Here is a 22,958-nt window from a genome sequence, read left to right on the forward strand (position 1 = left end):
ACACCGGTGCTTTGTAGGAACATTACCCCCATGTAATGTCCAACCACAGTGTAGCCAAGTCCAGTTAAGTGAGAGTTTGTTCAGAGTGGTTGTATCAATTCACGCTTGGGAGCTGTTGGAGCTCTGCTTGCTCTACCATCTGGCTAATACTCGTTTTTTTCTATTATCTCACTTCAGATACTTTGTGTCTATGCTGTGTGTGTTTGTATCACAGTTCCCTGTATGCCCTCTATTCAATTGTGCTGTAATGTATACTTGTGGCATCTTACTTGCGTAACCTTGGCTAACTGACAGGCACATGTTGCTGGCAAGCAGCCGTGCTCTACTGTCTCTGTTGACACACCGCAGGACCGCTTTACGTTATGATCACCTGTGTGGACCACCTTTCTGCTTGCTTAATGGTGTCACAGAATGAAGCAAAGTTAATTTTTATGCGCATGATCTCTATTTTCTCTTTTTAACCTTTATGTAGTTATATGTGTGTGTGCGCACACGCATGGGCATGCATACATATGTGTGCATGCTACAGTGGCCTATAGGTCAGAGGAGCACTGCAGGAGTTGCTTCTCTCCTTTTTTTTTTTTTTTTTTTTTTGAGACAGGGTTTCCCTGTGTAACAGTTCTAGCTGTCCTGGAATTAGCTCTTGTAGACCAGGGTGACCTTGAACTCACAGGGATTCACCTGCCTCTGCCTCCCGAGTGCTGGGATTAAAGGTGTGTGCCACCACTGCCTGGCCTGCTTCTCTCCTTCTACCACTTAGGTCTTGGCATGGAACTCAGGTCCAGCTTCGTGGCAAGCACCTCTGCCCAGTGACCCATTTTCCTGTCTCTGATCTATCTTCTCTTGTAGTTAATATTTCTCACCTTTTTTTCTTACACTGAAGACATGGATGTTCTCATAAATTTTTATCAAAGATAGATTATTTCACTTTCATATTTAGACTTGATTCTTGTCTGTGGTTTAAGAAAGTGAGGGGATGTATTAATCTAACCCAGCACTTTTTACTGAAGAGATCCTGCTTTCTCCCCTCTTGACTATCTTTAGTGCCCATGTTGTAATCAGGGACAGGGTGTGTGCGGCTGATCTGATTGGAGTATGGAATGTTCCCCATGGCCCCCGTGTTTGAACATCTGGCCTGTGTTGTGCCTTTGGAGGTAGTGCAAACTTTGGGACATGGCTGCTAGTGGGTTGAAATAGAACACTAAAGCTGTTGAAGGCCTTACCACTTCTGGCTGGGGCCCACATTCCCGAATTCCTGAGCTGTGTGTGTAAAGAGGCTGTGACGTGGTTCTGCCACTATGTGGAAGCCCACCATGCCGTCTCCACCATTCTGGGCTGTGCGCTCTGAACCTCTGAGCCCTCCCTTCCATTGCCCCTACCAGGTGATCTGATCGAAGAAATGCAGAAGTAATACAATGTTTTCTGTTTTATTTTTGTTGTTTTTCTGAATGCTATTTCATCAGTCAGTTTATTGCTTTGTGCGAATATCACACAGTTTCAATCTTTACCATTTCTCAATAGGTCTGGAGACATATAACACACGCCTTTCAATTTATCCTCGGGATTGCCTTTGCGACATTTAGCTCCTGGAGTTGCCATACTCATTCTGTAGTCAGAATGAACACACACACACACACTCACACACACACACACACACACACATTTTCCACCCCAAGAACTGGAATTTTGTCAGCATTGTGTCTCAGTCCTCAGGACACTTTGATGTTTCAATAGCCCCAAATCATTCAGTCCATAAACATGGTATACCTTCCCACTTATGTAGACATGAGGTTAGGCCTCCGAATCCAGATGAATGCATCTCCCAGCAAGTCACTGCTTAGCTGATCTGAATGCCGGATGACAGCAAGCAGACCATAGTCACCACAGCTACACAGTGTTCTCAGAGACCGGCACAACCTTTGCTAAGAGAAGAAACGTTGAACTGTCCAGTGTCAGGTTTTCTTGTTATGTGAGCCTCTGGGCACCTTAGCAGTTTCAACACTAGGTGGCACTCTGCAACCAGTTTTGTGCCAATTTCTCAGATTAGGTGGGGGCAAGGAGGACATTGACAATTTCAGAGGGAGAGGGAGAGAGAAGAGAGACCAGTAGCTGTCCATTGCTCAGTAAGTCACCCCCAGTAAACTCATCTAAACCATCATGATGGATTTGAATGTACCATTCTTTGGGCCATAGATGTTAATTTTACAGCTTCCCCCCCAAATTTTACAGTTAGCCTCACAAAAACCTCTTATGTTATTTGGAGCTTCACTGTAGAGAAGTTGGCTGATATTCTTTACATTTAAATATTGTTGATTGGATTTCTGTTACCATCGAAGCTCTTAAAAATTCCATTTCCACCAGGGCATGGTGTGGCACACGCCTTTAACGCCAGCACTCCGGAGGCAGAGGCAGGCAAATCAGGGCTGCGTGGTGACTTCCTGTCTCAAAAAAGAAAAACTCACTTTCCACCACTTTTCTACGATCTTTTCTCTGATAACTTTGTTAAATTCACTGACAGTCTCCATGAATAAGAGTTCTTTTTTTTTTTTTTTTGAATTCTCACTCAAGCCTGGTGTCTGTTTTTCCCCTTGTTGCTCTGAAGATGACTGATCTCAAGGAAAAACTGTTAGTATTTCACCATTGAGCAAGATTTTGGCTAAAGCTGTAGCAATTCCTGTGAATTAAAGGTATTTCCTAGTTTGTATATGTGTGTATAATATGTATATTTTGTTTATATGTTGTATATGTATATATTTAAATAATGACTCAATTATAACCCTTTTTTCTTCATCTCTCCATACCACCCCCTGCACCTGAATGTAATACCCTTAAAAGCCAGAAGAGGGCGCTAGATTCCCCCTAGTGCTGGAATTAACAGGTGTTTGTGAGTCGCCTTACCTGGGTGCTGTTAGCAGAACTGAGGTCCTTTGTAAGGGCAGCAAGAGCTTTGAACTGCTGAGCCATCTTTACAGTCATGAATATGTAACCATCTCAAATCCACAATTAGGATGATTTTATAATTTCTCTTGGGCTCATTAATGTTTTAAAGATTTTAAACTTTATGCTTGTGAGATTGGTTTGCAATTTTAATTTTTTTTGCGAGATTTTGCCATGTTTTAGAGAAAGTATGCTCTCATGAAAACAGTTGCTAAGAGTCCCTTCTCTGTCTTTTCTGGAAGTGTCTGTGAGATTGGTCCTCTTCTGTCTCAAATGTTTGGAAACACACAGCAACCATCTGGGCCCGAGGTTTGCTTAGTTGGAAGGATTTCAACAAGGATTTTTTTCCCTCATAAATATTGGGCCATTTCAGATTATTTGATTTCTTCCCAGGTCACTTAACGCTGTAGATTACTTATTTGTCTGTCTATTTGTGTCTGTTGATGTGTGAACGCCCCACTCCCTGGCTAGCGTGTCTTCTTGTCACGACAGATTATATCCCTTGAGCCCAAATAAACCTCTCTCCCCGTCTGTTGTTCCTGTAAGGTATTTCATCCCAGAAATGAGAAATTTAACTAACACTGTTTTTATTTTCGTGTGTGGGGGATGAGAAGTAGAGCTCTGAGAATGTTAAGGCCGGGCTTCGCCGAGGAGCTGTGGTTTTATTCTTTGAACATTTTTCCGTGTATTTAATCTTCTTCAGCTTGGCTATGACACCCTGGAATATGTTCCCCTCATGTTCATTCTCTCTGTGGTTCTCTGAACTTCTCAATGTCTTCCATCAGCTTGGGGAAGTGTCTGATCATGTGTTCAGCCATTGCCTCGTTCAACACCGTGTCCTGTCCGGAGTCTCTAGTTGCGTGCACACCCTGTAACCGTTCGGATGTGAAGTGTCCCCAAAAGGCTCATGTGTTTGAATACCTGGCTCCCAGCTTGTGGCGGTGTTTGGGGAGGTGGTTGAACCTCTCAAAGGCGGGGTGGGGCTGGAGGAAATGGCTCTCTCTGCGGGGTGGAGGCGGTTTGTCTTAGGGTTCTAGCCTCTTCCCATCCTGAGCCCTTTGCCTTCCGGTATGGTGAGATACAGGCCAGCAGTCACCGTTCCCTTCCACAGTCATGGAGTTGCCTACTTCCACGCGTGCCCTGCCATGACGGACCACCCTCTCTAGCTAATTCTCCACTAAGTTGCTTCTCGTCAGGTGTGTGGAGAGAATGGCTGGAGAGTTCTGAGTATACCTCACTGATGTCTCATTCTTTGCTGTCTGTGCTTCTTGCTGGGTGTTTTCTATAACTTTGTACCACACACCACAAATCCTCATTCTGCTGTTAAATCCGTTCCTGGAGGTTGGTGTACTTCAGATCTGGAACAATCCTCTGATTATTTCTTATACAGCCCAAATGTCAGGTGCAGGGTTCCTTGTTTTAATCCAGTCCTTGAATGTGCTGGCTCAAATATCTCAATCCCCACAAATCTGCTTTTCCCTTAGATGTTCAGTTACACATTTTTCCTTCTCTGCAGGTTCAGTGATGTCTTAGAGCAGTGCTTCTCAACCTTCCTGATGCTGCTGCGACCCTTTAACAGAGTTCCTCATATTGTGTTGACCCCCAACTATAAAATTATTCTCATTGCTACATCATAACTGCAATTTTGTTCCTGTTATGAATTGTAATGTAAATATGTTTTCCGATGGTCTCAGGTAATCCCTGTGAAAGGGTCTTTGGACTACCAAAGGGGTGTGACCCACAGGTTGAGAACCAGTGTTTTACATTATGAGTTGAACATTATGTATAGAAGTGAATTGGCTCTTTCCTGCTGTGAACTTTCCCCAGACAGAATGAGGCCCCGTTTTCCCTTCTGGGTTGGAGAGGAAGCTGGGTCAGGCTTGGCTTCAAGTCTAACTAGTTGTCTCTAGTCTAACTAGTTGTGGTCAAATCTAGCATCCTCTGGTGCTATGCTTAAATGAGAAGCTAGTTGGTCTCCTCTAGTTCATCTTGTGTTTCCTGTAAGACCACAGGAGGCTTAGAAAGTCCACAGAGATGGCGGCTGGAGAGAGACCGCTCAATAGCTAAGAGCGCTTGTTGCTCTTGCAGAGGACTTGAGTTCAGTTGCAGCATCTCCGTCAGGCTGCTCAAACCTTCCATGACTCCAGTTTCAGGCAATCTGGCACCCTCTCTGGCCTCTGGGGGCATCACACATATGTTCACATACACATTTGATCCTCCACAATATGTTCACATACACATTCAATCCTCTGCACATATGTTCATGTACAGATTTGATCATCCGCACATATGTTCACGTACACATTCAACCCTGTGTGCGTGCACATGAATAAAAACTTAAAAATATGCAGAAAAGGAAGTCATGGTGGTGAAGTGTAAGTTTGCAGTGTGCCCTCCCCCCTCTGGAGCCATCTGACTCTTACAGGTGTTTCTGGTTTCTTTCCCTCTCTCCTGGGGTCGGAGGAGGGGTTGGCTGACTCTAACCCCGAACCACACCCACAAATCCGCTGCCTTTCACTTAGGACCAGCTCCTCTCTCTCTGATGTGTAGTTCCTTTGACTTGGCTGTGTCTGTAGCTCTGATGCGCTTAAAGCAAAGGGTATGGGTGTTTCTGGAACTTTCTGGTTTTGTAGCAAGGCTGTATCCTACCTGGCACTGCCCGAAGCCCGGCATTTTATCACTGTATTTTGGCACAAATTCCGGGGTGACTCTCCATCTGCAGGAAATCAGCTTTGGAGATTTAGCCTTCCTGGCATTAAATGACAAGATCCTTGTTCTTTCATTCCATCAAATAAACTGAATTTGTAGAAAATTAATAAACATAAGTGTTCACATTGGATAAAGCTGAGACTCTTGTTAGTGTGCTAGATAAATTGGTTTCCCCCAGATAATCCTAATAGCCGGAGATAAGTCTCCAGCAAGTGTCAAAGCAGCCTTCACACACAACTTCCTCTGATCCACAAGGCCTCCGCCAGGTGGGCGTGTCCTTCCGTCTCTAACTCTCCGGGGCTCTGTTCATAAGATCATCCCTCACTACAGTCCTGTGTAGTAATTAATCCCAACTTGCTTTCTGCTCACACCTTTGGGGACGTGTCTATCTTCTGGAAACATCTGTGACTACAGATTTCGAATTTCCTTATCTGATGTTAGGATTAAGAGAGTGAGGCGGGAGTCCACTGCTGGCTGGACTTCTCTAGGGTGCAGGAGGATCAGTCTCGGCCCTGGGCAGGTGCGCCTAATACCGAGCCAAGTGCCTGCGGCTTCTATGGGGTCAGAAGGGCTTGGTGTCTTCTCTTTCCTCACAGCGATGCCCCAAAGCAGGAGTAAGCCTCCTTGGTTTACATGGGAATTGAGTCACAGAGTTCAACAGGCCGCACAGTGCCCTGTGTGCAATGTACCATAAGAAAACAAGCAAGTCCATGCCCCCTCTGCAGAAACACGTGGTTATAGGGTACCCTTAGAAACTAGACAGCTGCTCAGCCACATAGAAAATCCCAGCAGTGTTAAGGACCAAAAAAGCCAAAGGTAAGAAACTGGTAGCCTAAGAGGAATCTTTTATTGTTTTGTTGTGGGGTGGGGATTGAACCCAGGGCCTCCTGTGTGCTAAGCATGGGCTTTGCTTCTGAGCTACTTCTATACTGGGCAATATGATTCTGGACATTACATTTTTTAAAATCACACTTGTATGCATGTGTGCATGCCTGTGTGTGTGTGCCTGTGCACATGTATGAGTGTGTGCATATGTATGCTTATATACCTGTGTGCATGTATGTGCATGTGTGTGCCACAGCACATGTGTGGAAGTCAGAAGACAACCTGCAGAAGTTATTTCTCCTTCTCCTATATAAGTCGCTGGGAATGAGCTGGGGTCCCCAGGCTTCGCAGCAAGCACATTTCGAGGCACCCAGCCTCTTTTCTGACTTCTTTTCTAGCTCTGGCTTTCCAGGTGGGACTCAAGGGCTGACATCACTCTGTTGTATGCCACTGATGACACATCTGTACCATGTGTGTCCTCACACTTGGTTCATGCATGGGTCCCCAGCATGGAGAGATGGGCTGAAAGTTCTTAGTTCACTCCTTGTTCTGAGTCCAATGGGTAAATATATAGAGGTCATTAAGACTCTTGACATAGGAAGACTCAAAACCCAGTCTTTAACTCTCAAAAGCAAAACTGTAAAATAAAAAAAAAATCAGGAAGAGATATTGTGTGTGTATTTGATACAAAGACATCCTAGCTTAGCCCCAACCCTGATCCCTGCCCTTGGGACAAGCTTGAGGTAGGCAAGTGTAGGGAAAGTTTAGTAATCTGAGATTACACACATACGTGTGTGCTCACACACATACACACATGCATACATATGCATGCTCATGCACACAATGGACACACCACACACATATGCACCATACACATGTCACACAGATGTATACATATACACATGCACACACATATGCAGCACACATGCAGCATACATCCACACAGGCATACACACGTTTACCCCTTTTCTAACAATACACTCGGAAACCTATAAACTTTACTTGTATTGAGCTGCATATACCCTCTCTCTAAGCAAAGTAACTTGATCACTCAACTTATAGTTCCTTAGAAACTCTTGGTAACTTCCCTTTTGTGACCAAGCACATTCTGAGATATGTCCTGAACTAGGGGCACTGGACTGGCTCACGTGTGTCCTGAGTTTTTAGGGGAACCCTCTATTTAGTGCCTCCTGTATATGCACAATTTGCCATGAATATAATCATGATCAGATGCATTTATGGGAAAGGACACTGACTGCTAATAAAATCTCCCATAGTCCATGCATGCCATTCAAAACAACCCATACTCCATACACAAACCAACTTTTCCTCCTTCTGAACCCTCAAGAAGGCCAAGACAGCTCTGGCGTAACTGTCACCCTGTGGCCCTTTTGCTTCTGAATAAAATCTTTTGTTGCTCGACTGCCTACACACACTTCTTCAGTTCGTAGAAGACACCCTGAACTTGGAAACACGCAGCCTGATAGAGACCCCAGTGACAAGTTTATGGCAAACCCTGCCAGCCCTGCACTCACAATCTCCCCAACACTTTCAGAACCTGATCTCATCCACTTCTGTGATTGGACCAAGTTCCTGTCTTGTCCAGATGACCATATGTCTTCTAAGGACTCCCTCTGTCTGCCATTGCCCTACAGTCTAATCCCCAGAGAGCAGAGAGTGCCTGAGGTGCCAGGTGCTGAGCTTGTTTCAGGAGATAGGTCCTAGTTCATTCACTGCTGTGTCAGCAGCATCCACCATGAGGTCTGGCATGGGATACTGAATTCCTAGCCTTTGAAGGAGCAGCATTTTGTTACTCTGCAGTGACTGGCTGGGAGGCTGCAATGTCTTTCCATGGAACTGCGACATAATAGGGCAAATCCATAGGGGCCATTCAGTTCCTGGGGTCAGTGACATCCTCTCCCGTTCTATCCCAGAACCTCCTTTGCAGGTGAGAAACAGAACACGGAGATGAATGGCATAGCGTGGCTTCCTAGCCTGGGACCCATCCCAGAGAGAGCACAGCGGGCCTCCCCCCTGACCCCTGGATGGACGTATTTGCCCTTCCACAAAGACTGAAATTCCTTGGGGTGGGAATACCATTGACAGGATAAATGTGTGTGCAGTAATGGCTTCTCTGTCCCCACTCACGTCCTTCCTCTCCATATACCCCACACATATATCAGAAAAGTCATACAAAAATAAACACATCTGAAAGTGACGAGCGCAGGCCAATTAGTCCTTTCCTAGTGACTCACCGCTGTCGATGGCCAGGAATAGGGCGGTGTACACGCTGTTGTGGACAAATGGAGATTCCCGGTCTAGCACGGCAGTTGTATCAATAGTTCCATTGATGGGGTTAATATTGAGCCAGCCTGCTGGGTCCTTGTAAACAGAGTACCTGAGGAAAAAGAAATCCCAAACATCAGATTGTATTCCAATTAGAGTCAAGAAGTATGTAATGAGTATGGGACTTTGGCTCCTTGGCTAAGTGCCAGGCTGTGCTTAGCTCGACCCTCAAACCTTTCAGTTCCAGGTGCTCATTTGTTAAGCCATTCTAAGCATGCTCTGTGCTGCACAGGTGCCAGGCATGCCCCTTCCTGCTGCTGCTGACCTCAGAGGAAGAGGCTCTTAGGATCTGCCTGGCTTTTAGAGAGACCGAGATCACAGCCATCCTCAGCCGCAGACCAGGCTGTTCGGGCACACCCTGGTGCACACTTCCTGCAGGGGCAGATGGAGGCTGTGCCGTGTTGAAGGGACAGACAGGACAGATGGCTGCTCGGAGTAGCCATTGCCTCTGAGCAAGGGTAACCTCAGCAACATCATAGAAGCTGCCACCCTTGAACCAAGGCGGGGTGGATGACGGTGTTAGAGGAGGGGACACACAAATGCGGAGGACAAGCAGATGAGGGAACACTAGGGCAGAGGCATGGTTAGGTTGCCATTTCTATGAGCATGTTTACTGGCGGTCACAGGTCCTGCTCCTGGGACTGCTGCAGATTCAGGGGAATTTTTGTCCCACGGGCAACAAATGGGCACCAGAGGGCGGGGGCATAGCTCAGTTGGTAACATGATTTGACTTTGATCCCCAGAACCCTCGGAAAAAAATACACCAGAGTGATAACATGGGTTTTTAATCCCAGCTCTGGGAAGATGGAGACCCGGGGATCCCAGGGACTCAGGCTAGCCAGCCGAATCTGTGAGACCCTGGACAGTGGAACCTACCGTCTTAAAAAAGTGGGCAGCAAATATAAAAAGATCCCCCAAGGCTGATCTCTGTTCTTGTTGCTCCGGTGACAGCATCAGCATGCGACACCCATTTAATAAGAATTGTACTTACTATATCAGCCTCCTGCATCACACTGAGACTTTTCATGACCTGGCACAATCCTACTGACACAGTGCCTGCCGGTCTGCACACCAAGCTTGCATGCCTGGTGCTTCTATTGCTCTCTTAACAGATAAGGAAACCAAGGTGAAGTCTAGAGGACGCCCGAGTGTGTCCAGGCCAGAAAGGCAATGCTTTTTGCTGCGTCCTCATCAGTACATTGGAGATGGTTGATGGCAGGGTCTGTGCATGTGGAGAAGCCCCCAACGAGTCTCAGACTCCTCACAGGGCACCTGAGAGCGAGGTAGCTTTTAGTCTGTGGATATGCCAATGGTTCACGAGGACCCGAAGCCACTGTGCCCCTTTGCACGTGATGTCCTGTGACCGTCCCACACTGCAGAGCTCTGGGAGCAAGGCCTTCCATCCGCTAGTGATTCACACCTGTGTCTGCCAAACCTCTACTGTTTTTCAAGACCCACTCTGACAGCTTCTCTCAGCCACCCTGTGTCATAACTTGGAGGTACTTATCACCCGACACAGGTCCTTGCTGGCTGCAGCCTAATGTGGGCTCTGCGGATTGGCCACCATAGATATTGTCTAAGCTCTCTGGTGTGAGGATGAGGTTAGAGTTGACTAGAGCAAGCTAGGATTCCATATCTGTGCCCGACTCTGGGCTACACTTGCGGAGTGAGACACTTCTGCCCCTGTGATTCACAACAACCCAAACAGAACTGCATCACCTTGTTCTGAAGTTACAGTAACACCCCCAAACCAAAGTTGAGCTGTTCACCAAAAGTAGCTCAGCTAAGACACAGTGGAGACTGAATTGAGCGCTGCCACACTGGATTCCAGGGCCGGCCTTTACTCGGCACGCTGTCTGGTCCTCATGCTAAGGGGTAGGGACTGTCCCTAGAGCCAAGCCAAGTATCTGGTGAATGATGCACAATCAGATGGAACCTGGAGACTTGTGCACGCCGGGCAGGCCCTCTACCACCTTGGTGTCTGGAACAGTGTTTTACTATGTAAACCACATTGGCCTCAAACTCACATTTTCCTGCCTTGGCTTCCTGAGTGCTGGGACTGGGGGCGTGCACACCAAGTGCACCTTCAGCGCCTTGGCTGAGTTTTATTCTCTGTCAGTGGGAATACTTGTGCAGAGGGAAAAATCCAGAGAGGTGACAATTGCTTCTCATTTTGCAGGTGGCAGGTTTGCGGTGGATCCAGGAATGACTTGTGGTTCAGCAGACTTAAAATAATGAGTATTTTAAATGGACCGTGTTTTATCCCCACATCACACAACTCAGTTTATAACATAAATAAAAACGGAATTGAATGTTCCTGCTTTCAGGCTGGCCTGCATGCCAGCAGTGCTGTTTGTTTCTCTCCATGTCATTTACCTTTTGTCTTTTGAAGCTATGATTCTGCAGTGAACCAAGGGTGCCTTGCTGTTTTGTGTCCAGAGACGTTGGGTGGAAATCAGAGCGTGGAATCACGATCTCAGAAGCCACACTGCCATGGCGATGCCAGTGTTAGCAGCCTGAGATGCCCGGGGTCTAGGGAAAGCCAGGGCTTCCGTGGCTTTGAACGATTATGCTCTTGTGTTTTTCTCTCTTGAAAAGTAGCCCAGTTGAGGATAGATGTGGTGGTACACTTCTTTAGTCCTGGCACTTGGGAGGCACAGGTGGGTGGATCCCTGGGACTCAAAGGCCAGCTTGGTTTACATAGGGAGCTCCAGGACAGCCATGGCTGCATAATGAGACCTTGATAAGGGCTAGGTGGATGGGTTAGCAGTTAAGAGCATCTATTCTTGCAGAGGACCCAGTAGGTTTGTCAGTGCTCACATGAGGCGGCTCATAACTGCCAGCCTGAACTCCATCTGCAGAGCTCCAATGCCTCTTGCCTCTGTAGGCATCTACACTCAGGTGTGCATGCATGTGCGCACACTCACATAACTAAATGTAATAATATTAAAAGAAGTAGCCAGGTGGGGGTTGTAGATGGTTCAGGTGGTAAAGCATTGGCTGCACAAGTGTGAGGATCTGACAGAGTTCAGCTGGCCCTGTCACCTCAAAAGCTGGGTGTGCTGGTGTGTGTCTCTAAGCCCAGCAGGGCAGGTAGGAGAATGGAGAAAAGAAAACCCCTGGGGCTCTCTATCCGACCAGTCGTAGGCTCGGTAAGAGACCCCGTCTTGGAGAAATAAGGTGAAGAACAATGAAAGAGGAACCTGATGCCAGCCTTTGTTATCTACATACATGTGTACATACATTTATGGGCACACCGACACACACACACACACACACACGGAGAGAAGAACGGAGGGAGAGAACAACCGGCTGTCCATACTTATTTATCTGTGTCTTGGGGTCATTTTTATTTGTTTTCCTGTATTTGTCTCTTTTATTTGATGCCTCCTCCATGACACCTTGATGGGGTGTGCCTGAACCCCTTTCTGATTGCTACTTTTTGTCAGAACACACCCCATGGACACAGAGGCCAGGGGCTACTCCATTGCTAAACACTGCCAAGTCCTGTACTTGTGCCAGCTCACACTGCCCACGTGATCCAAACTGACAGCTGGGAGTGGCAGGGACTTCCTCCCTGACCCACTGGGGACCCAGCTCAAGGCCACCCGCCAACAGGCTCTTCCACGTCATGACTTTTGAGTACTTTTGTTAAATCAGCCCTTTTGAGCCAACTGGCTGGACACACTATGTAAATTTCTGACATTTTCAAAGCCGTCCTTTTAATAAACCTTTCAGTATGAAAATACCAGTCTGCAAAGTGTTTTCTGTGCTTCTGGACCCGAAAAACGCATATGCCTTATTAAATTGAAATTTCCGGGCAATTTATCTGTAATGTGAACTTTGCTTGTTACAGGGGGAAAAAAAGAATCAAATTAGGAACGGAGCTCATTTCAGTACGTAATGTAGCCTTGCGGACATGCTTTGAGTTCCTGCCAAGCCCTGGCCTCGTGTGGGTGTTGGCACTGGAAGGCCCAGCCAGGATCAGGGGCCAGTTCCTGGTGCAGGCAGTGTGGAGCGCAGAGGGGGGGGTGAACTGACAATTACAAAGAAGAGGGCAAGACAGGAAAATCAGAGGAAAGACAAGGATTGGGGTGCATGGCGGCATAACTGCCAAGAGAACCCTGAGCGCCACCCGAGTAAGATGGCTCCCCTCCATTTAATCTGACAGGATTTGGAATCACCGTGGGGACACATTTCCGAGTGTCTCTATGAAGGTGTTTTCAGAACGGGGGGGGGAACTGAAGAGGGAAGAGCAACCCTAATGGATGGCACTGTCTGATGGGCTGGGATCCTGAATTTAACAAAGAGAAGCGGAGCTGAGTGCTAGTGTTCACCTCTCTTTGCTTCTTGATTGGAGAGGCAATGTAAGCACCTGCCCCGCGCGCTTGCCACCCCGCCGTGATGGACGGCACCGTCAAACCAGGATCCCAGATACAGCTTCCTGCCTTAAGTTGCTCTGGTTAGATAATTTGCTACAGCCGTGAGGAAAGTAACCGGTACATGCTCTAATAAGGAAAACGAATATTAATTATCACATAATGGTTATTTGGTTACACTCACGGCAAGGGCCATGAGAACAACTTCCCTGACGGTAAGCCACAAGTGACAGATATTTTCCATTCTCAGTATTTGCTTCCTGCAGGACCTGTAAGTAGGAGCACGTGTCCATAAACCTCCCTTCCCCAAAAGATGCCTCATAGCGGACCATTCCCTTGTGCTGCAGACGAGGAAACAGGTTCAGAGCTCTTTGTCCTTGTCCAAGTCCTGCAGGTTTTAGTTAGCAGAACTGTGGTTCCAACCTGGCTTTCTGTCTTCCAGGCTTGGACCTGCTTTTGTCTAGAGCAGGTCACGTGGGCTGGGCATTCTACGCCATTGGCTACCCAGTTGTGATGTGCACCCGGTTTCTAGGGTTGCTCTATGTATGGTCTATCAGTAATCTATCATCTACCTTTTTTGTTTGTTTTTTGAGACAGGATTTCTCAGTAGGTGTGGAGCAAGTCCTGAAACTCACTCTGTAGACCAGGCTGGCCTCAAACTCACAGAGATCTGGGAGTGCTGGGATTAAAGCCACCAACGCCTGGCTTATCTACCTTCTATCTGCCTAACAATTATGTATTGTTTTGTTTTGAGACAAGAGTCCCATACTCTAGCCCAGGCTTGCCTGGAACTAACTACATAGCCAAAGCTAGTCTCAAATGAGGGGCAATCCTCCACCATTCTGCTGGGACTGAAGGCATGAGCCAACCTGCCAGGAGACTCTCTTCTCCCTCTCTCTTTCTCTCTTCACCTGCCTTCTTTTCCTCTGTATTTTGTGTGTTGTATTTCATGCTGGCAGACACATTTTAGGCCTAAGAACACAGATATGAATGCGTCCCTTGGGACTGCTCCGCATTTGAATATTCTATTTGTAGGGCATGAGTGAACTCCTTGCTGTGTCTGGAATTATCTCAAAACCCCTAAACCTTGTGAGTCTAGGCCACTTCTTGGTTAGCAGAGTCATCAAGAAATCCCCGAGGGGGGGGAACCAGCCCGCAGGATCAGACCAACACCAACACAACGTCCACCTCAGTCAGACACAGGCACCCAGCACCTAGGAGGATGTTCAGAATGATGGTGGGAATGTTCGAGAATCATAAGGAAACCTGGGACAAGCAGCTGCATGAAATCAACAAAGGGAGGAGGGTGAGAGAAGAGTTTGTGGGTGCTTCAGAGGAGGCAGCAAATAGCAGAAGGTCAGGGGAGGCTTTGGAAGGTGGGTGAAGCACCCAAGAGGTCTAGGAAGATAGCTACTTCATAGGTGCACAGCTTGTTGGCTGTGAGGTGTGATGTGGGAACATGACAGTAAAAGCCACAGTCCTTGATCCATCAGTGCTCACAATGAGAAAAGCCTGACCTTGGGCTAAAAATGATTAAAAAAAGGCAAAACCCAAACTTAACTATTTTTTTTTCTCTGAAATCTTCGTTAGTGTTTTTCCTCCTCCATTCTGAGTGATTCTTAGGGTTTTTTTTTTTTTCTTGTTTTTGAAGACAGGGTTTCACTGTGTAGCCCTGGCTGTCCTGAAACTAGCTCTATAGACCAGGTAGGCTGGCCTCAAACTCACAGAGCTCTGCTTGCATCTGCCTCCCAAGTGCTGAGATTAAAGGCGTGGGCCAAAACCACTCGGCCGGCTTTCAGTTTTTTTTTTTTTTTTTTTTTTTTTCGAGATAGGGTTTCTCTGTAGCTTTTTGGTTCCTGTCCTGGAACTAGCTTTTGTAGACCAGGCTGGCCTCGAACTCACAGAGATCCGCCTGCCTCTGCCTCCTGAGTGCTGGGATTAAAGGCGTGCGCCACCACCGCCCGGCCCGGCTTTCAGTTTTTACTGGGAGTTGTCCCTCTGCCCTGGCTGTCCTCTTTGGATAATGGCTGTTGGTGACTTCTGCCTTTGAATTTGTAACTTGGGGCAGAGGAGCCAGATAAAGTGGGAAGGCAGGACTTCAGAGTCTTTTGGTCTCTACGCGCATGTGCACACATAACCCCCCACACACCTTAAAATAATAGAATGGTCTGTTTTCTCATGTTTTGGAAGGACACAGTCCTCTGTCCACAGCACACAGCTCTGGTGAGTCCTCTCCATACAGGTTTAATCTCTACTGCTAGTAGGTCATGTTCATCCCTAGTTCACTGATGCTAATGGCCTGGAGGTGTCTGGCTGGGTGTGTTCCTCAGGGAGGTTCTCAAAACAGCAGGTTTCCTGGGAGAGGAGAGGATGGGCCATAAACCAGCATGGATGTTGGTCTGTGTTTGTTCTGAGATCTTACTGAGTTGATTAATAGACACCTATGGCTTTGTGCCAGCTCCTGCCCCTTAGAGCCCATCAGACATCAAGCTGAGCAGAGCCTTAGCACCTTCCAGAAGGTGCTAACGAGCCCGCCTTCTGCTGGGCATCTTGGAAGATAGATGGCTGAACCTGCTCTGGGCACTGAAGGTCAGTGGACACAATCTGGCAGGCTGCCTAGAGGAGGCTGGGCCCAGCAGGATGCCTGATTGAGGCGGTGTTCTCTCACCATGAGGTCTAAGCAGTCAGCAGCAGATGTTGTGCTCCTGGGGGTGGGGGAGGCCGGATACAGGGGCAGAGACATGGCAGGGTTCTGGAGGGCGAAGGGTGACTGGGGGCTTCAGTGGTGAGGGCTCATGAGGAACACATGGCTGGGGTTCATGGTTCAAGTTGTGAGTCTATATCTGCTCTGTGAAGGCTCCAAGGTTTCCCCCTGCAGTGCACAGCAGCTGTGCCCTCAGCCCAACTCATCCAGTAGCTCCCAGGATTGGTGTCCTGATAGGAAGAGATAGCAGAGACGCCCTTTCTGTCACCTGTATTCTATGGCCCACCAATGCACGTGTCATCTGTGCATGTGAGGAGCAGCTCACATGCAGGAACAGAGCCCCTGGCAGGAAAGAATGGGCTGCAGCATTCCTTGAACATCCAGCCTCAAGAGCATATAGAAATCATTTCCTTGGTAGAAACCATCCATTCGATATGGTATTTTGTTATGCCAGCCTGACCTAAACTATATAAACAGTAGGTCCAATATGACAATGCCATGTTTATTACTTAAAGGAAAACAAGGGCTAATGAGACGGCTCAGAGGGTAAAGGCACTTGCTGCCAAGCCTGATGTCTTGATTTCAGTCTCTGGAACCCTCACGATGGAAGGAGAGAACTGGACCTCAAAGCTATCCTTTGACCTCTGCATGACTACTATGGCATCCACACATACGCGCATGTGCACACACACACGTGCACACAAATAAGTGTAAAAATATTAATAGAGAAAGCAATATCAACAATCATATGCCAGAACACTTCTCCAGCCCTTCTAACCTACAAGTGTTTACATTATAAAAATGATACACACACACACACACAGAGCAGTGAGCCATCTGCTTCTGGGCACAGGCTGTAGTTTGGTCAATAGCAGCCAGCACCTCCCCTCAGGCTTCCATGTGGGAACTTCCAGGCTGCGCTGTAAGGCTTAGAGCTGCACAGAGTGGCGCTCATTGCCCAGCCCTGCTCCATCCTCCCATGGACCCTCACACCTTGTCTTTTGCCATAGCCGACCCCTTGGAGGGAATGGTGGCTCTGTGTATAATCACAGTTCCCAAGCGTCTGAGCCACATGGGGACAGCTGGAAAGTATCTCCCCTCAAGTGCATTTCCTTTCCCTCCAAAGGCAAGGTCAACGCCGATGCCTAAAATAAAATCGTGAGTCCCCAAAGCAGCACTGAACTGTGAGCTGTAGCAAGGGAAGGGCTTGGCTGGGAATTGGCGTCTCTTCACTCCATTCTGATAGTCCCAGAGCCTCTCATCTTCCGGATTCACGAAGCTGTTAAGCAGTCCTTCCAGCCGGTGGCGTCCCCGGCCTTGCATCTCGGACACAGGGCTTTCTTGGGTAGCGATTTTGAGCCTTTGTCCTTTGGACCTGACAGGGCCTTTCGGAGCGCCAATGTCAATTTACTCGTGTTCTTCGACTTTTCAAATCCCCCACACTGACATTTGATTTTTCAGGGCCGAGTGTTTGCCTTCTCAACAGAGACGGACTTCCCACGAGCATCCACCACAAATGTGGAGATCTTTGAGGAGAGATATGTCACTATATGCCAGAGAGACAGGACCCAGAGAGTGACAGTCAAATTTGAACGAAGGCTTGAAAGGGCACTTGCTGTAAAAGCCTTTTAACATTTCAGAACATTAAAAAAAAAAAATCATATGAAGTTGAGGAAAAAAATAGAGGAAGGTATCTTTTCTCCAGACCCTGTGGCTTCTCAAATGTTCATGTTTCTGCCACAGAGCCTTGAGGAGACGACACCTGTACAGTTCTATTTTTGAGGTGCACCAAGACCCTGCCAATAGGCTAGACAGACCGTGGGTGAGTGATGGCCCAGAGTGAGGGTCTGGGAGGCCAGGGGAGGAATATGCGCAGAGAGGATCCATTTAGGGAGAGGAACTGCTGAAGTCAATAGTGGCATTGGTTGTGTGACTCCAGGAACATGCTAGAAATCACCGACTTGTAGTCCTTAAATATCCCTTTTACATTTATTTTGTGTGTGTGGTGGTGTGTGCACGCGCGCTGGTGGTGGGCATGGCACGGTAAATGTGTGGAGGTCAGAGAACACCTTGTGAGACTTGGGTCTCGTCTTCCATCATGCAGACTCAGGGAATTGAACTCAGGTTGTCGGATTTGGTGACAGGTACCTCCCTCAGTGGGTGGACTGTATCTCAATAAGGCGGCTGTATGCAAGCGAGTTCCTTCAAGGAGGTGACTTTCTCCACAGTTTCCAGAGTTATTAAAGTCAAGTAAACCTAACCCTTTCCCACGACTGTCTCCAGAAGACTGATACTGAATCATAGAGATCTTTGATTGATACCCCTCACCCCCCATTGTCACCTGCTTTTTATAGGCTGCTGTGTGCTGGCCCCTAGCCAGGGTTCATGTCACGGTTTGAATATGACACTGGGGTGCTAGGTTGGAAGGCCATGGAAACTGAAGGAAGTGGGTCAGCATGGAGTGTCTGGGGGTTTTCATCAGCACTCTGCCCCTTGCTTGTTCTCTGCTTCCCGTGTGCAGCGAGGTGAAGACCTCCGTCACACACTCTGCTGCCACTGTGTTCCACGCAGACACGTGGGGCCGAGCAGCCATGGCGCGGGACTGTTTCCAGATGGAGTCTCAGCACACAGCTCCCCTCCTTCTGAGATGCTTGGATACCAAAACAGCCATAGAGTATGCGTCTCCTAAACCCAGACCAATACCCCAGGCCCACCACGACTCTGGCCTGTGATGCTCACACCACTTACCCTCCTAAGCCTCAGTTTCCCCATATATTAAATGAAGGGCATCCTGAATAATGGGCTCCCCACTGCTTTCTGACTCTTCATAAATTATGACAGACGCTACCGGAGTTATCCTTATTCACGGATGAATGAAAAGGCTGTAAAACCCTCCCTGGTGGGCAGACACAAATTCAAATCCTGATCATTTCCCCTCTGTGATGTGGGACATTTTACAACACAGCTTGAGTGCGGAGACGGAAAAGATGGCCATTAAAAGTGAGAAAAAACAAATAGCCCAGAGAAGAATGCCTCTGTCAACCGCTTGCTCTGGTTTCAGAGGATTTTTTTTTCCCAAAGTAAGATCACGAGAAGTCGATTTATGCTCTCGGTGCCAATGTGGATGCTAGGTTTGAACCGTATCCATTTATCAGCTCCCAGAGAGCTGATTGATGGCCCCGCTACCCTACTTTGTATTCTGACCAGCTCAGAGACGTTAACTGACAACATGGGAAGAAATATTCCCCATCTCACTGTGGCTGACGGCTTATAAATGAGCATGACTTGATTTTCTGCTATGGAAAATTAGGGTTTCAAAAGTCTCATTAGAAATTAGTCCTGAAAGCTGTTCCCAAACTCGGATGTTTGGTCCATCACTGTGTGACTGTTTCAGCCATTTAATTTCCTGACAATGCCGGACAGGGTACCACGGCCTCTGTTTTAGACCAGACTAGGGTGGCTTCCTCATCTGCATTCAACACCTCTGTCGCCACCCAGCCTGGATTCAGGACATGTCCCCCTGCTTGTCCCCTGCCTGGCTGTGGTGTCCACAGATCAAAAGGTGAGTGATGCAGACGGGTGGTCAGTGTGCAGAGGGGCCAGTATGCTGGCCTCCCCTGTCCTGAGCTTTAAGACCCCAGGCTTGCCGGGTGGGTGGGGGATGTCGGTGCAGACAGTGAGCGGCTTGCTCTTAACTCTCCTCTCCAATGCTAATGGTGGCAGCCCTGTGATTTGCATCCATGATGGTGGCTTCTGAAGTCACCTGCAGGGCTCAGAGGTGTGGTTCCCCAGGCCATGACACTGCACTCTGATTTGTGGGTGTAGGAAGGGGCCGGAGGCTCTGAGACTTTTACATCCTTCATGGCTTCTTACTGTGTAGCCCAGACTGGCTTCAAATCCCCAATGACTCTCCTGTCTCTGCCTCCCGAGAATATAGGCATGTGCCGCAACATCCAGATCCTCATAGTCTTTGGTGAAGCTGGTCCGGGCACAGACACGTGGGATTGTGGAGGAGTTCAGGCTCCTTTTGTTCTAAGCATCTGTAAGCCTGTATTCCAGCTCCACATGTATTAGACTTTTGAGGGAGGGGCTACCCTGCAGTCTGAATGTACACCATCCCCCACAGATTCATGTCTGAACACTGTCCCCGCTGATGGCACTGTTGGGAGGTGGGCCTGGCTGGAGGAAGTGGATCTCTAGTGGGCGGGCCTCGAGGTTTACAGTTTCTTCATCTGTCTCCTGGTTAGCTGAGATGTGACCGAGCAGCCGCCACAGGTTCCCACCACCACAGAGAGATGTCCAGGTCCCCAGCTTCCCAGCTCTGTGATGGTCTGTGACCCCTCAGACTGTGAGCCAGGACAAACCCTTCCTTACTTTGGTTGCTGCTTCTCAGGTAATTGATCACAGTGACGAAAATGGTGACTGAGTGAGAAGGCCAGGAACCTTCCAGATTGGAAGAAGAGCCCAGCCCTTCTTGATTCCATCACAGGGACTCCCAGCACATTCTGGTTCCACTTCCTCTTGTGCGTGAACACCTGCTGCCTCTTCATCCTCTTACCCACTCCTAGTCTGGGCACACGCACTCCTGTGTGGCCTCCTGGCCTCCTTCCTTCTTCCCCTGACATATGCCTTGTCTCTGAGCTTTTTAAACTCTGGATGGATCACAAGAGCCTCTGAGTCAGGGCCAGCAGGAGCCATGCTGCCTACAGGTCAAGGGTCACAGCAGGAGTCTTAGAGCTCTCAGTTGCCCTGCCCACATCCCTGTGAGCAGCTCTAAGCCCTTTGAATCTCTGTGCCTTTGCTGATACTGTTCCCTCTGCCCAAATGTCCCTTCCCTGCTCCACCTTCAGGTATTTCCTAGACTCTGGGAGATGCCATTGCTACACTGTCTTTCCTTCACCTCAGGTGGCGTTATTGTCACGGCTCTTAGACTTAAAGCATCTGCTCATGCTTGTCCTCCAGACTGGGGAACCCTGGTGACAGAGATCACATGTGTTTAGGAGACGTGTGTGGACTAGAGAGAAAGTCATACTTGCTGAGTGAAGTCAAAGAGAAGGGAGCCCCAGGGGTGTGATGACCCTGGAGCAGGTCCAAAGGCCACCTTGAGGAGGAGGCAGCTTCTGTAGGGTCTCTCTTGGACCTGCTGTGGTGGAGGCATAGCTGTGTTTGCCCAGCAACCTGGCTTATGGACCCATCCACCACTGACCTTGTCCTCTGAAGAGGCCGACACTCCTGAGGTTGGGGAGCAGAAGAAAAGGGTGCAGGCATCCAAGAGAGAGAGCATTTAGGGACTCTTGGGGAGACTATGGGGGGCGGGGGTAAGATTCCAATACAGTCACAGAAGAATGAACTAAGGAGAAACACCTTCCAGCTGGAAACAGTTTGAACTTGTTTACTTCTCTTCGTCCACGTATCCACCTGCCCATGCATACATTCACTCATGCAAACATATGTCTACATGCATTCATACATGTATGTACGTATGCACCTGCCTAACCACAATCCTTTCTTGCAGCATGTATAGTGTAGCTCTTATGCAAAAGAACTGGACTGGAAAATCCTGAGCTCATAAACCTTATATTCTGGAAGGGAGGCCATGGTGATGTATATAACAATATGACAACTTAAGAGAGTAATCTGTGCTCTGAAAGTCAGCATATAGAATGAGGGACCAGGAGGCAGCAGGGATGGACCAGAGATGTGGAGGAGGAGTCAGGAGGCAGCAGGGATGGACCAGAGATGTGGAGGGAGGAGTCAGGAGGCAGCAGGGATGGACCAGAGATGTGGAGGAGGAGTCAGGAGGCAGCAGGGATGGACCAGAGATGTGGAGGAGGAGTCAGGAGGCAGCAGGGATGGACCAGAGATGTAGAGGAGGAGTCAGGAGGCAACAGGGATGGACCAGAGATGTGGAGGAGGAGTCAGGAGGCAACAGGGATGGACCTGAGGTGTGGAGGAGAAATTGGAGGGAGATTTCCTTCTTTCTCCACCCCCTTTGAGACAATATCTGTGCTAGAAGTCAACACATAGCTGAGTGCAACCTTGAACTCATCATCCTCCTGCCTCGGCAACTTAAGTACGTAAAGGCATGTGTCTGTAGACTCAGACTGTTTTGGGGGAAGGAGGGATTCTTTAGTGAGTGGTCAAGAAAGTCTCCAAGAGTGGAACAAAGAGGGGACCTCGTCCCATGAGGTCTGGGGAGGAGAGAATATTCCAGGCAGACGAGGCCACCATGATTGGCTGTTGGGGATGGGATCTCTTACTGAGAAGCAGCTTGGAGTTGGATCTGTGGACCCACATGCAGAGCCTGAGGGTCACCAAGATGGGGTTAACCTTTTCAAGCAGTTGCTTCCATGGGTCTGGGGCTGTGACACCACACCTTCCTCAGAAACGACTGCCTTTGTATCATACATGCAGTCTGGCCCTTGACACGGGGCAGGCTGTCCAATGCAGACACCCTACAACCCTTCACCGAGGGAGAGACTTTGTGCCTTGGGCCTCGGCATCACCACACAGAAGATTGATGCACTTGGTTCTGGTACCCCAGTTCAAAATGACACTCCCGTCTGATTTCAGTTTCTTTCCATATTTTAGGAAGGCTCAATGGACTCTGTTCATTATGAGTGTCACCCAGCTCTAGTTACTGTGAAACCAGAAGGTCACTGCTTAGCGCGGGGCTCAGAAATATGGCACCTGTCAGGAGTGTGATTTAGGAACCCGGCCTTCCTCAGCGGGTTCCCAGTAGGCTAAAATTGAGTCAACGATTCACTCAGCTACTGCAGAGTGAAAACCAGGAGTCTTCTTAAGCGGCTGTGCTCACAATGAGCTTTCCATGAGTGCACCTTTAAAATCACATTTGTATTTTGGTGTGTGTGTGTGTGTGTGTATTGTATGTGTGTGTGCACGCATGTGTAGCACATGCCTCTTTGTGCTTGTGGGGGTCGGAGGATGACTTGCAGGACTCAGTTTTTTTTCTCCACCATGAGGGCACCAGGGATGGAACCTAGGTATCCTGGCTGTCAGGCAGGTGCCTCTCTCTACCCAGCCATCTTGCTGGTCCT

The 22,958-nt window shown here is 48.3% G+C and overlaps 1 protein-coding gene across 1 annotated transcript in view; it reads right to left on the minus strand.

The window, feature by feature from the left end:
- Positions 1–22,958, minus strand: part of Cdh13 (cadherin 13) — a 940,941-nt gene that overhangs the window by 22,024 nt on the left and 895,959 nt on the right. The window contains exon 11 of the mRNA XM_057754115.1: positions 8,727–8,869. Within this exon, the coding sequence (XP_057610098.1) occupies positions 8,727–8,869 (143 nt within the window). The remainder of the gene's footprint in view (positions 1–8,726; positions 8,870–22,958) is intronic.

This window comes from Chionomys nivalis, chromosome 21, assembly GCF_950005125.1.
Source record: "Chionomys nivalis chromosome 21, mChiNiv1.1, whole genome shotgun sequence".
In the NCBI taxonomy this organism is placed as follows: Eukaryota; Metazoa; Chordata; class Mammalia; order Rodentia; family Cricetidae; genus Chionomys; species Chionomys nivalis.